Genomic DNA, 13,600 nt, shown 5'->3' with positions numbered 1-13,600 from the left:
TAAATTTATTATTTTAACTACTACTAAGTGTATAGTTTTGTGGTATTCAGTACATTCATATTCTTGTGCTTATATGCTTCAACTTTTATTCTTAAAAGGAAAGTAAGTAGAATTAGTTGGTTTTAAATCGCCACCAACATGTTTTGAAGGGCTGTAATTTTTAAACTAGGTGTCCCAAAGGTTATATCTATATAATGCTTGGATCCTTTCTATTCATCACCACCACATGGAGTGGACACAGCCTGTTCTTAAACACCTCTAGGGACAGGCAGTCCATTCCATAATGGGTGTATGTCTTCAAATGTTTGAAGATGTTCTCTCCTGCATTTTATCCTTTATCTGTGTTAAAATATACCCATTTCACTTCACTTATGCCCACCAACCATGTGATAGATCAAGAAGCAATTTACTGTCCCTTTCATGTTTTGGAGTTTTTATTTACCTTCAGATTCTTCTATGCGTGTCGTCTGCAGCAAGCACAGTCAGATCTCGCCAGTCTTGGAGAACCCCTTCTCTAGCATATTCCCTAAATGTTTCTTTTCTGGCAGCATGCCCATCAACAGCAAGAAGCACATACAGCGAGATTACTACAATACTCTTTTACAGACAGGTAGAAATATTAAATTTATATAGCTTTCCCATTGCTTGGATGAATGTTTTCCTGAGACTAATAAGCTTAAGGGTGTTTTGGGAGTTTTGAGACTGATTTATTTGTAACTATATAGTCAGCTTTGGTCTCATCTTGTTTCTCCAGACTGTTGGATATATACTTACCTCTTCTTTAATTGGTGAGAAAAGCAGGTTGACATTACTTGAATTCTTTTTTGCACTGATACTTTAAGACTTCTGGCCGGGCGCGGTGGCTCAAGCCTGTAATCCCAGCACTTTGGGAGGCCGAGATGGGTGGATCACGAGGTCAGGAGATCGAGACCATCCTGGCTAACATGGTGAAACCCCGTCTCTACTAAAAAAAATACAAAAAACTAGCCGGGCGAGGTGGCGGGAGCCTGTAGTCCCAGCTACTCGGGAGGCTGAGGCAGGAGAATGGCGTGAACCTGGGAGGCGGAGCTTGCAGTGAGCTGAGATCGGGCCACTGCACTCCAGCCTGGGCGACAGAGCGAGACTCCGTCTCAAAAAAAAAAAAAAAAAGACTTCTGATGCCTTAGTGCGGCATCTTCCATATTGTACCAAGAATGATAGTTTTGAAAGATGTTAATGGGCGTGTTGTGAAAAAGAGTTTTGTGGTTAAATGAGTTTGGGGAAATGAGAGCAAAGTCATTAACACATTGCACAGGATCTCTCAGTGCCTTAACTACTACACTTAGGGAAATCTGCTTAAAGTGAGGATAATAAGTTGAGTTAGGCAAACTTATTCGAGCATGCAAGACTTTTTCAGGCATATGTAATTAACATCCCAAGGATAACACTGCCTGGCTTAGAGCATTTCTATATTTATGTATAGATAATTATGTCAGTATACTATATGTTTAGATATTTAATAAGGATTGAATGTGCTAGGTATTACTTACATGCTTCCACTGAGTTAATAATATAAGTAGTATATAATTATTTGGATAACATGTTACATCATTGATCTTGAGTAATGTTCTGCTGGGATCTCTTTTGTTTAGTATGCATGGATATTTCCAAGTAATTAGATCTATACTACTTAAACTTCCTTAATGCTATCCTTCCCCTAAATGTATTTCTTACCCTTAACCAGTATTTTATGAGAATAATTCTTTTCCCTACAGGCGATCCATTTTCTCAGCCTATTAAATTTCCCATAAATGGACTTTCGGATGTAAAAAATACTTTGGAGGACAGTAAAAACTTCCCATCAAGTTCTAAAAAGTCTGAGGAGTGGCCTGACTGGAGTGAGCCTGAGGAGCCTGAAAATCAAACTGTCAACATACAGATTTGGCATAGAGAACCATGTGATGCTGTCAAGTCCCAGTGCACTACCTTGGATATGGAGGAGTCATCTTGGGATGACTGCGAGCCCAGCAATTTAGATACTAAAGTAAACCCAGGAGGTGGAATCACTGCTACAAAATCTGTTACCTCAGGGGAGCAGAAGCCCATTTCTGCTTTGCTTCCACTCACTGAAGAGTCTATGCCTTGGAAATCAAGCCTACCCCAAAAGACTAGTCTTGTACAAAACGGGGATGACCCAGACCAAATCAAGCCGCCAAAAGTGTCATCACAAGAAAGGCCCCTTAAGGTTCCATCAGAACTTGGTTTAGGAGAGGAATTTACCATTCAAGTGAAAAAGAAGCCAGTAAAAGATCCTGAGATGGATTGGTTTGCTGATATGATCCCAGAAATTAAGCCTTCTGCTGCTTTTCTTATATTACCTGAACTGAGGACAGAAATGGTCCCTAAAAAGGATGAAATCTGCCCAATGATGCAGTTTTCCTCAAAATTTGCTGCAGCAGAAATTACTGAGGTGAGTACTTTTTATGGAGTAAACTGTGCTACTAGCTTTAGGATTTCCCTCATAGGTCCTAGTTGCACTATCCCATTTATAACAAGCAACGTGCTATTTTCCCAATCATCAAGTCAAGCACAAAATTAACAAAATCAGTTTCTGTCATTGGTATCTTTCCTTCCCCAGAAAAATGTAGCAATGCTTAGGCTGTTTGTTTAATGAGCTATTTTAGGCTAAGTGTTTGTTTAATGAGCTATTTTAACCTTTTTATTTGAAAAAAGATTAAAATAAGGATATGGTGTCATTCACACTGATTTTTACTTGATTTTATGTTTTTTGCAAAGCTATTTTCCAGTGCTGTGGTTTTGTAATCCTACTTTTCAACTTTCTGTTAGAGCTCTAAGTTATTTTACTTAGTACAAGGTAGTGTTTCTGGCATCAAAAGATAAATTTTAAATTCCTGCTTTTTCAAATTTGCATATGGATTTGTTTCAGTGGGTTCTTGGTGTGCTTTATTTTGTTGCAGGGAGAGGCTGAAGGCTGGGAAGAAGAAGGGGAGCTGAACTGGGAAGATAATAACTGGTGACAATAGATGTGAGTTAAACTTTAGGAAAAAGGATTCCCTTTTTTAAAAAAAAAAAAAAATCAATACCTCAAAAGCAGGCTTTGGGACAAGAAAAACCCCAAAGTGGCCTGCTTTTCCCATCCCAGGAGCTCATTATCCAGTCTGCACCAACAGAAATATGAGACTGACTGCGAGTGCTGGCTAAAAGCCCTGGGGGTGAGGCTCACAGTACTGGTTTCCAGGAGGAAGAGCCTTTGTGCATTTGACTGAGGCCAGTTTCTTTGAAGAGCAAGTAGCTGAGGAGAGGTCAAATTTACTGCTTTTTCCAGGATAATTCTGGAAGTAAAGAAAATGTAAGAATTCAAGCTGGTTAGCTTAATTTTGTGCCATTTCTTTAACATAAGAGTAAGCTCTATTATGAAATACAACTTAAAAAAATTTTAGCTATAAATTATATAAATGATTTTAAATTGCTGAGGTTTCCTTAGGCAGCTTATTTATTTGTTTACAGTTATACTATCTGAGTAAATGGTTCTTTGTGGACCTGGGCAGTTCCTGACTGTTCCACATGTAGTACATTGTACCAAAGTTCTTAATGAGAATATTCCCCACAATCCTGTTCTCTAAATGTCAAATAAAGATTATTTTCACTAGATTCAACTTTACAAAATTTGTTTTATATCTGTTTGTTAGAAAATGTACAGACATAAGTTTCACCCTAAAGTATGTATATAACGTTTTAGCTTATCCATCCTTTCTTGGAGCGCCTCCATTTCCATTAAAAACCAGGCCGGAGCAGGACCCTTTTGGAGTAGTGACTCAGTTGCTTCCAAGCCCCCTGCTATTGTGTGCAGCGCTGACCTGTACTCTTCTTCCCAGGGGAACTCTTGACGAGCTCTTTTTGCATAAGGCTGGGAAAAAAAACATAAGTAATATCATAAATATAAAGAACCTTCCTTTTGGACTGGAAAAAAGTTACGTGCAAATTTTATTCTAGTCATTGGATCACAAAGGTAGGAGGGTGAACCCCGAAACCCCTACATAGTCATCTAGAAAAATATATAAAGCCATTTTGGTTTTATCATAGCAATTCAGAGTGCTGCTACTAGTGTCTTAGTTTGTATGTGGTATACAACAAGTATTCTGTCCCAAAGGGCTCCCAATGAGAAGTGCTGCATAGTCTAAGCTTACATGTCTTATAAACAAGTTCATAAATGTATTTTTTTACGAAAGTTTGACTAAAACTTATCAGAATGTTGTTCTTCATGAATTACTACTATACTAAAGTGCACAAAACAATATTTTGAATATCCTTATTGGTGTCAAATTTCTGCCTTTTAATAGGCAGATGTGATCTTTAGATACTGCCAAAAATTATTAGGAGTCTGATTTGATTAATAAGGAAAGGAATCAAACTAAACATTTAGGAGAGTAAGTTTCTTTCATTTTCTTCTGTGGTTCAGTAAAGACTGCATTTATAGCATCATTGGTACAATATGTAACTTCCCTTAAAGGTTACTACCAATAATTCAAACATACTGAAAGAATATATTTGGTATGGTATAGTCCCACTTCTGATTTTTAAAAGCAACTACCATAAAACAGAATTTTACATGTCTAGATCTGTTTGATTTGAAATTCAACATGAGGCTGGAAACCACATTGGTTTGTTTCATCAGTAAGTAATAAGCGCAGAATTTGCCTTGTTAAAGTTTGGCCCCTATTGAAATCAGCCCATACCTGTAAAGATGACCTCTTTGCTTCTTCTACATTCACATTAGCAAAGGGTTTCCAGAAAATACCTTTTTCCTGTTTCACACGTTCCACTTTGGCAGCTTCAGTTTCATCTACAAACCCAGTCTGCCAGGGACCATGAAAAACCAAGCAAATAGCAACATGTTAGCACTCTACTAGATATGAAATGGCCACATAATCTATGTAAGTGCTCAATGTTCAGCCATACTAGGCAAATTCTGGAAGTCACATGGACTGATCTTATAAATCCTCTTAGTATAATATGGATTAAATCACTCTACTGTGTTCTTCCTTACAGAAAAGTTATAGTCGTCTTTGCAGGAAAAAATGATAGTCTGCTAATGTATTAGCTAAGAAACTAGCAACAGCAGTGTACACACATGTACTTAAAATCCAGCTTAGATGTAATATAAGTAGGCCAAGTGTGGTGGCTCACACCTGTAATCCCAGGATTTTGGTGGGAGGAATGCTTGAGCCCAGGAGTTTGAGGTTACAGCAAGCTATGATCACACCACCACACTCCAGCCTGGGCGACACAGAGCGAGACTCTGTCTAAAAAATAAAGTTCAGTGAGTCAAGTGGGCCTATCCCACCTAAAAAAAATGTACGTAATATATGTAAAATATATAACATGTGCATCATTACATGTAATATATAAAATAATTCACTTTCTCCGGGTAGTCTAAATTTGTGGTTTAACAGTTCCACTAGTATTTCAATTAACTATTATTTCCTCACACTAAGTTCCAAAGTATGCATAGATATAGGAACTCTGTTATTCAAAATTTTGGTTTTAATTGTAAAAACAGGCCTTGGCTGCAAAGAGAATAAAAAAGCCATCCCTTAAAAAAAAAAAGACTCGGAGCTTACCCTGGCTTGGGAGACTGCCACAAAAAAAAGAAAAGCCATGCCTAAGTTATACCCAAAATATGGATGTTTACATCCCCTCAGGCCTACCTAATTATGTGATCAAGTGTATTTAATTATGATTATTAGTGGCTTAGGGATCCTCATTAGTCATCTCACTGACTGGATAATCAGTGCTATTAAACCCCAAACTACAGGCAGAGGAACTACAAGTGTTCTTTTTTGAGACAATCTCGCTCTGTCACTCAGGCTGGAGTGCAGCTGCACGATCTTGGCTCACTGCAACCTCTGCCTCCCTGGTTCAAGCAATTCTCCTGCCTTAGCCTCCTGAGTAGCTGGGACTGCCGGCGCGCACCACCATGCCCGGCTAATTTTTGTATTTTTAGTAGAGACAGGGTTTCACCATGTTGGCCAGGCTGGTCTTGAACTCCTGACCTTGTGATCCACCCACCTTGGCCTCCCAAAGTGCTGGGATTACAGGCATGAGCCACCGTGCCTGTGGCCCAAGTATTTTACTTCTGTGGCCTCAATTGCTTAGTAAAAGTCTGTCCACACTGTGCTGAGCACTGTGAAAAGTTTAAGAAGATACTCAGGTTGGTTACAGTTACATAATTTAAAAAAAAAAAAAAAACAGGACAAAGAATAAAACATGAGCCATGTAAAGAAAGTACCTTCTCCAGAAAGGATACAACTTTGTTCTTAATTTCTTCAGAACTGAGACACTGTGGAACTATCTCTTCGTGATTTGTTCCCTATTAAGAAATTGATGAACAAGACCAATTTTAACATATTTCAACAACTTACAAAGACAAATAGATGAGTTTTATGAGCTACCTTAACCAAAAATTCATTTTAAGTAAGAGTCCCAGAGGATCCTCAAAGGTGATAAACTCATGATTCCTTCAGGGTCCCTTAGGAGAATATAAAGTTAACTTCTGTACAAGTGTTGTAGGCTTTCATTACTTCTGCTGGTATACTAATGCTTCTGGACTCGCTTATGATCATAGGCATGACTATACAGCAAATGCAGTAAGAGTAAAGGAGCAACCCATCTTACAGGTTTAGGTTCATCAGCCTAACCTTTATGACTGATAGTACAAAATGAAATGTATTATCATTTGAACCAAAAATACTATCTGCTGGAAGACTGTGTCTGTGTCAGTAGGCCTGCTGTGTATGCCTGTTCTAGTCCTTGTTTATTCAGAGGACCTTAGGAAATTCACTTCATTTCTCTAAGCCTCATTTTGAGAAGCTGTAAAAGAAATAACGAGTAATGTACCCTTCAGACAATTTTCCGATTGCAATACAGAAGCAGTTCAATAAATGTTTTGGGATTGTTCTGGAATATTTGAAATATTAAAATGGTTTGAAAGTCATTGTGATAAATCAGTTTTATAATTACCTCAGCAAACTGAGTAAACGCCTCCAAGGTATGTTGTTCTAGCAGCCAACTCCTGTCAGCTAGCAGTAAGGCAAAAATACAGGACAGGTTGGGCAGAATTCTGTCCTAAAAGAACCAAGCCTTATTATAATAGAGAAACAGAAACCACAATAGATAATCATAAAATAGCCATACATTCAGTAAACCCAGTGTTGTCAAGTTTCCATAATCCTGTCCCAGGGGACACACATTAAAACATATTAGGTAATGTCACTCTTTTACTCAAATCCTTCCAGTAGCTCCCTATTTCCCTCCGAGTGAAAGCTAAAGTCCTCAAATGGCCTGCCAAGTCCTGCTACCTCTGTGTTAGCTATACTTGCTTCCCTGAATACAAGAGGCATGCTCCCATCTGCAATGCTTTGCACTTCAAGTTTTTACTTGCATGTCATCTTGGTGACTGACTATATATCCCATTTCAAATTGGACTCCCACATTCCTATTCCCTATCTTCCTTCCCTGCTTTATTTTTCTCCATGGCACTCACCAGCATTTAATATACTGCACATATCACCATGTTGGTATTTATTGCCTCTAAACAGGCTAACGGTGGGGATTTATTAGTTTTGTTCATTACTGCATTGCCAGTGATTAAAACAGCACTGGATACGGCAAAAACTTATAATCTTTCCCAAATGGATAAATCAGTCAATCTCATTTCATAGCTTTGAATGCCTCCTATGTTCTGATGAATCTCAAAAATTTCTTCAGGTCTTGACCTCACTCCTGGGAATATAGAAGGCACTGCAATTTCTGCTTATAAAACATTTGTTTCATAATTTCTAGGCCTGTGCATAGTCCACAGTGGTTCACAAATGAAGTGGCATTTTGGAATAGATTTCATGGTAAAAAGAAGACAGCTCAGATGCCAAGTGTCTTTGGATATTTTTGTCAAGAGAGTTGAAAAGAAGCTGTCAACGTTCTATGCTTATCTCATGAAATATAACATTAACATGATGGAGACAGATGGGATACTGTTAACTTATGAACAAATAAAAGAGCCCCTTAGAAATTAAATTTTTGGGCCGGGCGCCGTGGCTCAAGCCTGTAATCCCAGCACTTTGGGAGGCCGAGACGGGCGGATCACGAGGTCAGGAGATCGAGACCATCCTGGCGAACACGGTGAAACCCCGTCTCTACTAAAAAAATACAAAAAACTAGCCGGGCGAGGTGGCGGGCGCCTGTAGTCCCAGCTACACAGGAGGCTGAGGCAGGAGAATGGCGTAAACCCGGGAGGCGGAGCTTGCAGTGAGCTGAGATCCGGCCACTGCGCTCCAGCCCCGGCGACAGAGCGAGACTCCGTCTCAAAAAAAAAAAAAAAAAAAAAAGAAAGAAATTAAATTTTTGGTTTCAAAGAGTTTAATCCACTTGTTCTGAGATACTATCATGTGTTTGCTTTGATTACGTAAGAAAATTCTCATTAGTGGACTCCTTATAGTCTCTCCCTTGGAGGTTGCAGTGTCAATTATCTAGAATTACTACTGACTATAGTAATAAGGAAGGCGTAACTCTCAATTTATGAAGATCTCTTTGCTGTAAGTTCTTTAAAATTACTGTACTGGCCTGGTAATATACATTTACTGAGGTTTTAAAATTCTGTAGATGTGTATTGCCAGGCCAGTACAGTACAATTTTATAAATAATCCATTTGTCAGCTATACATACTTTGCAACATTTTCAAAAATATTGTCTTTAAAAACAAGCAGGTTCTCTTTCATGGATAAAAGAACGAAGAGAATAACTTTAATAAATTACCAAATTTCCTAGTTACGTGCTGCTCCCCATAGGACAAATACGTTTTCTATCCTCAGGAACTGTACATTAGAACTCAACTGGAATGAGACTAACATGGTAGACTACAGCCAACTAAAAATTATTTGTGTATCAACATATATTTTTCTAAAAGAAAAGAACTTAAAATGAGTTGTATTATAAGTTATAAATAGATTTTAGAATGTCTGAAACACAGTTTTTTTTTTTTTCCAACTTTGTCAGTAATTACAAAATTTCAGAAAAAGCCTAAAAATCCCTTAATCACTAACTCTTATAGAGATTTTGTTTTAATAATACAAGAACAGAGTTAAGAAATATTACCTGGATAGCTTCAGGTATAAAAAGTTTTCCTAGAGAAGATACAAAATCCAGCATTGCCAGACGAACATAGTCAGGAGGCTCTAATTTAAGTAGTGAGGTCTGCCAAGTTATTACCTACAGAGGTGAAGACCAAAGAACAGTTATAAAGAATACCAGTATTTTGTACAGACACAGTAACTGCCTAAGATTTGGATGGAAATGTGGGGAGGGGAAACAAAACCAAACCCAGAAAAAAACAAACACACCACAGCCCCTGAACTTCACTGGTAGAATTTAAATAAGACAATCATATGAACAAGTTAACTATTACAGCATTATTCTTACCACACCCTCCTGCCTCAAACCACTGTAAAAATAAAAGTATACATGTTCCTGAAAAACTTTATATATCAAACCTTTAAACAATATTTTGTACAGACACTATTTTATCGTGCTTTGATTTATTGCACTTTGAAGATACTGTATTTTTTTTTTTTTTTACAAATACAAGGTGTATGGCAACTCTGTACTGAACAAGTCTACCTGTACCATTTTTGCAACAGCATGTGCTCACTTCATGGCTGTCAGATTGGTAATCCTTGCAATATTTCAACTTATTCGTCAGGATTTTATTATGTTGATCTGTGATCTTTGATGTTACTATTGCAATTGTTTTGGGGTGCCACAAACTGTGCCCATATAAGATGGCTAATATAATAAATTGTGTGTTGTGACTGTTCTACCAACAGGTAGGTCACCAGTCTCTCCCCCTCTCCTTGGGCTTCCCTATTCTCTGAGACACAATATGAAAATTAAACCTAAAATGGCCTCTTAAGTGTTCAAGTGAAAAGAATAATCTCATCTCTCACTTGAAAGCTAAAGATAATTCAGCCTGGTGAGGAAGGCTGTCAAAAGTCAAGAGAGGTGAAAAGCTAGGCCTCTTTTGCAAGTCAGCCAAGTTGTGAATACAAAAGAAAAGTTCTTGAAGGAAATGAAGAATGCTATTCCAATGAACACAGGAAGTCTTACTGTTGATATGGAAAGTTTTAGTGGTCTGGATAGATCAAACCGGCCACAATATTCCCTTAAGCCAAAGCCAAATCCAAAGCCAGGCCCTAACTCTCTCCAATTCTGTGAAAGCTGAGAGGTGAAAAAGCTGCAGAAGAAATGTTTGATGCTAACAGAGGTTGACTCACGAAGTTTAAGAAGCAATCTCTAACATAAAAGTACAAGGCGAAGCAACAAGTGCTGATGAAGAAGCTGCAGTAAATTCTCCAGAAGATCTGGCTAAGATCACTGATGGAAGTGGTTGCCTTAAACAATGTATTTTTAATGTAGAGGAAACACCATTCTATTGGAAGAAGATGTTGTCTAGGACTTTCATAGCTAGAGAGATGAAGTCAATGCCTGGCTTCAAGATTCTTCTTGAGGGGTAATGCAGCTGGCAAAGTTGAAGCCAGTGTTCACTTACTATTAAAAAAAAATCCTAAGGCCCTTAAGAATTCTGCTAAATCTACTCTGCATGTACTCTATCAATGGAACAACAAAGCCAGGATGACAGCATACCTGTTTATATCACTGTTTACGGAATATTTTTTGTATTCCACTATTGAGAGGCCTACTGCTCAGAAAAGATTTCTTTCAAAATATTACTGCTTATTGACAATGCACCTGCTCACCCAGGAGCTCTAAAGGAGATATACAAGGAGATGATTGTTTTCATGTTTGTTAATACAACAATCATTCTGCAGCCCATGAATCAAGGAATTGTTACTTTCAAGTCTTACTGTTTAAGAAATACATTTTATAAGGCTATAGCTGCCATGGATAGTGATTCCTCGATAAACCAGGACAAAGTAAATTGAAAACCTTCTGGAAAGGAGTCATCATTCCAGATGCCATGAATAATATTCATGATTCATTTGTAGGAGGTCAAAATATCAACATTAACAGGAGTTAGAAGTTGATTCCAACCCTCAAGGATGACTTTGAGGGGTTCAGGCCTACAGTGGAGGAAGTAACTGCAGATGTGGTAGAAATAGCTAGCAAACTAGAAGTGGATCCTGAAGATGTGACTGAATTGCTGCAATCTCATGATCAAACTTGAGTGGATGAGGAGTTGCTTCTCATGAATGAGCAAAGAAAGTGGTTTCTTGACACAGAACTACTCCTGGTATAGAAGATGCTGTGAACATTGTTGAAATGAAAACAAAGAATTTAGAGTATTACATAAACTGAGTTGTTAAAGCAGTAGCAGGATTTGAGAAGACTGACTGTATTTTTGAAAGAAGTTTTCCTGTGGGTAGAATACCATCAAATAGCATCACATGCTACAGAGAAATCTTTCATGAAGGGAAGAGTCAATTGATGTGGCAGACTTCACTGTCATATTTTAAGAAATTGCCATGGCCACCCCAACCTTCAGCAACCACCATCCTGATGGGTTAGCAGCCATCAACACTGAAGCAAGACCCTCCACCACCAAAAAGATTATGCTTTGCTGAAGGCTCATATGATCATTAGCATTTTTAGCAAGAAAGTGTTTTTTAATTATATACATTTTTTACACATAATGCTGTTGTACACTTAACCTGCAGTATAGTGTAAACATAACTTCTGTATGCACTGGGAAGCCAAAAAATTCATGTGACTCACTCTATTGTGGTGGTCTGGAACACAACCTGTAATCTCTCTGTGGTATGCCTGTATTTAAAATTCTATTGAGAGAAGTTCATTATTTAGTAAGGACTGGCAAACTTTTTCTCTAACAGGCCAAATAGTAAATATTTTAGGCTTTGTAGGCAACATGTTCTCTGTTACATATTATTTTTTATTTTGCAAACCTTTAAAAATCATGCCTACCTCTTGGGCTGAAAACAGGAGGGCAAAATTTAGACAGGAGGCCATAATTTGCAAACCCCTAATTTAAGGGAATCTTAAGGTGAAATCTTTTATAAAGGAAGCAATACCTTTTGAACAATCTACTTAATTAAAAATTTTAGAATTTTGTTAGGGTTTTTTAAAGGTAGGCACATTATATCAAAATTATTTTTTCTAAAAGAATATTAGAGGTTTCAGAATCAGAATCAAATTGTTGCATTCACTGAGTTAATTATTGTATTCTGATTCTTTATAAATTAGTAATATCCATGTTATACATATGGTATAGTACATACTTGTTATTGCTAACTTCTTCATATACACATCATTAAAAACAGCTACTAAAAGCAAAGCTTTAAGTTTCATTCCTTTCTGTTCTACCACATACTGTGACAGGAATCATCTCTTCCATCATCTTCATAAATAAGAAGGGTAGTTTCTCTTAACAGTTATTGTTTCTCTTTCTTACCTGACCCTGAGCTTAAGCTAACTCTTAATTTGGGGCATCAATTCTCTCTAGTATGGACTCTTTCCAAAGCCTCTAAATCACTTCGGTTTAGCTGAAGGGCTTTCCCATTTTCTCTGTCATCTTAGAACCTCCAAAAGAAAGGCGCAGCTGAGGCACCACGACAAGGGTTGCCTAGACAGTGACCCAGGCTCTGCCCCTGTCCTAGCCATGTAAGCTGGAGGCCAAAGAGGAAATTCAGGAGGCCAAAGAGGAAATTCAGTAGTGCTCTTCTTTCAAAATAATTGTATTTCTTCAAAGAAACAATGGGTGCTATCTTTTAATCCATATTGGTTAACCAATTCAGCGTTCCCACAGCTGCTGAAATGCCTTTGAAACTGCTCAGGGTTCAACACATGAACTACGACTCCTAACCTCAGGGGTTTGTGGGGGGTAGTTAACAGTAATAACAAAAAGTACTGACTGCTCAGTATGGGGTGACGAAGAACAGATAAAGGCTGAATTAACAGCGCCGTGTATTAATACTGTAAGGAAGAAAGAAGAGAAATGAGATATCCTTGATGAAGACAAGTCAATATATGACACAACAGGAGGTTTAAAATAACTATTTCTAGAAAGCTATTTCACATGATAGCAGTTTAGCAACCTCCTTAGCAAACAAAGGATCAATTTGGTCATTACTCTTACCTGAACTATCAGTTTAGGATCTAGAGTTTGAATGAAAAATCCCAACAGTGGAAGTAAAAGGCTGAATGTCTGCTGAACGTAAGGTTGATCTGCTACCTAAGAAACACAAAATAATTTTGAAGAAAAAGTTTCAATCACGTAAGAATTACTATAATAATAGCAAACTTTTATTGAGCACTTATTATATATCAGGTAATATGTTAAGCATTTTATATTACCTCATTTATGCCTTACAACAGCTCTATGAGGTAGATATTATTACCTTTACTGATAAGAAAACAGGGTCAAAGAGGTTAAAAAATTTGTTCAAGATCACGTGGCTATGATAAAAAGCAGAGCTGTGATTGAAATCCAAATTTAAGTCTAAAAGGATCTAATTACTTGTCTGTGACTGAAAGGCTTATATAAATGTTCCTTAGTCATCTTAAAATTTAATTT

At 37.6% G+C, this 13,600-nt stretch overlaps 2 protein-coding genes across 16 annotated transcripts in view; one reads left to right on the top strand and one right to left on the bottom strand.

The window, feature by feature from the left end:
• The window catches only part of LOC105493035 (SCY1 like pseudokinase 3), an 81,100-nt gene that overhangs the window by 39,350 nt on the left and 28,150 nt on the right, over positions 1 to 13,600 (top strand). For 5 of the 8 annotated variants that reach the window (XM_011760466.2, XM_011760468.3, XM_011760472.3 and 2 more), the window contains 3 exons: positions 449 to 610; positions 1,755 to 2,449; positions 2,958 to 3,651. In XM_011760466.2, coding sequence (XP_011758768.2) covers positions 449 to 610; positions 1,755 to 2,449; positions 2,958 to 3,017 — 917 coding nt within the window. In that variant the 3' untranslated portion in view covers positions 3,018 to 3,651. Of the gene's footprint in view, positions 1 to 448; positions 611 to 1,754; positions 2,450 to 2,957; positions 3,652 to 13,600 lie in introns of those variants that run through there. The other 3 variants (XR_011610970.1, XM_011760467.3, XM_011760470.2) reach the window with 2 other exon arrangements.
• FIRRM (FIGNL1 interacting regulator of recombination and mitosis) overlaps positions 3,065 to 13,600 on the bottom strand; it is a 58,822-nt gene continuing 48,286 nt past the window's right edge. For 7 of the 8 annotated variants that reach the window (XM_011760477.3, XM_071075370.1, XM_071075373.1 and 4 more), the window contains 6 exons: positions 13,163 to 13,258; positions 9,151 to 9,264; positions 7,021 to 7,125; positions 6,290 to 6,370; positions 4,737 to 4,856; positions 3,065 to 3,907 (listed from right to left, as the gene is read on the bottom strand). In XM_011760477.3, the coding sequence (XP_011758779.2) occupies positions 3,710 to 3,907; positions 4,737 to 4,856; positions 6,290 to 6,370; positions 7,021 to 7,125; positions 9,151 to 9,264; positions 13,163 to 13,258 (714 nt within the window). In that variant the 3' untranslated portion in view covers positions 3,065 to 3,709. Of the gene's footprint in view, positions 3,908 to 4,736; positions 4,857 to 6,289; positions 6,371 to 7,020; positions 7,126 to 9,150; positions 9,265 to 13,162; positions 13,259 to 13,600 lie in introns of those variants that run through there. The other variant, XR_011610966.1, reaches the window with a different exon arrangement.

The sequence above is a fragment of the Macaca nemestrina genome, chromosome 1, assembly GCF_043159975.1.
Source record: "Macaca nemestrina isolate mMacNem1 chromosome 1, mMacNem.hap1, whole genome shotgun sequence".
NCBI classification, from domain to species: domain Eukaryota; kingdom Metazoa; phylum Chordata; class Mammalia; order Primates; family Cercopithecidae; genus Macaca; species Macaca nemestrina.
Note: the sequence above shows the minus strand (reverse complement) of the source record. Positions and strands in the feature narration are given on the sequence as shown.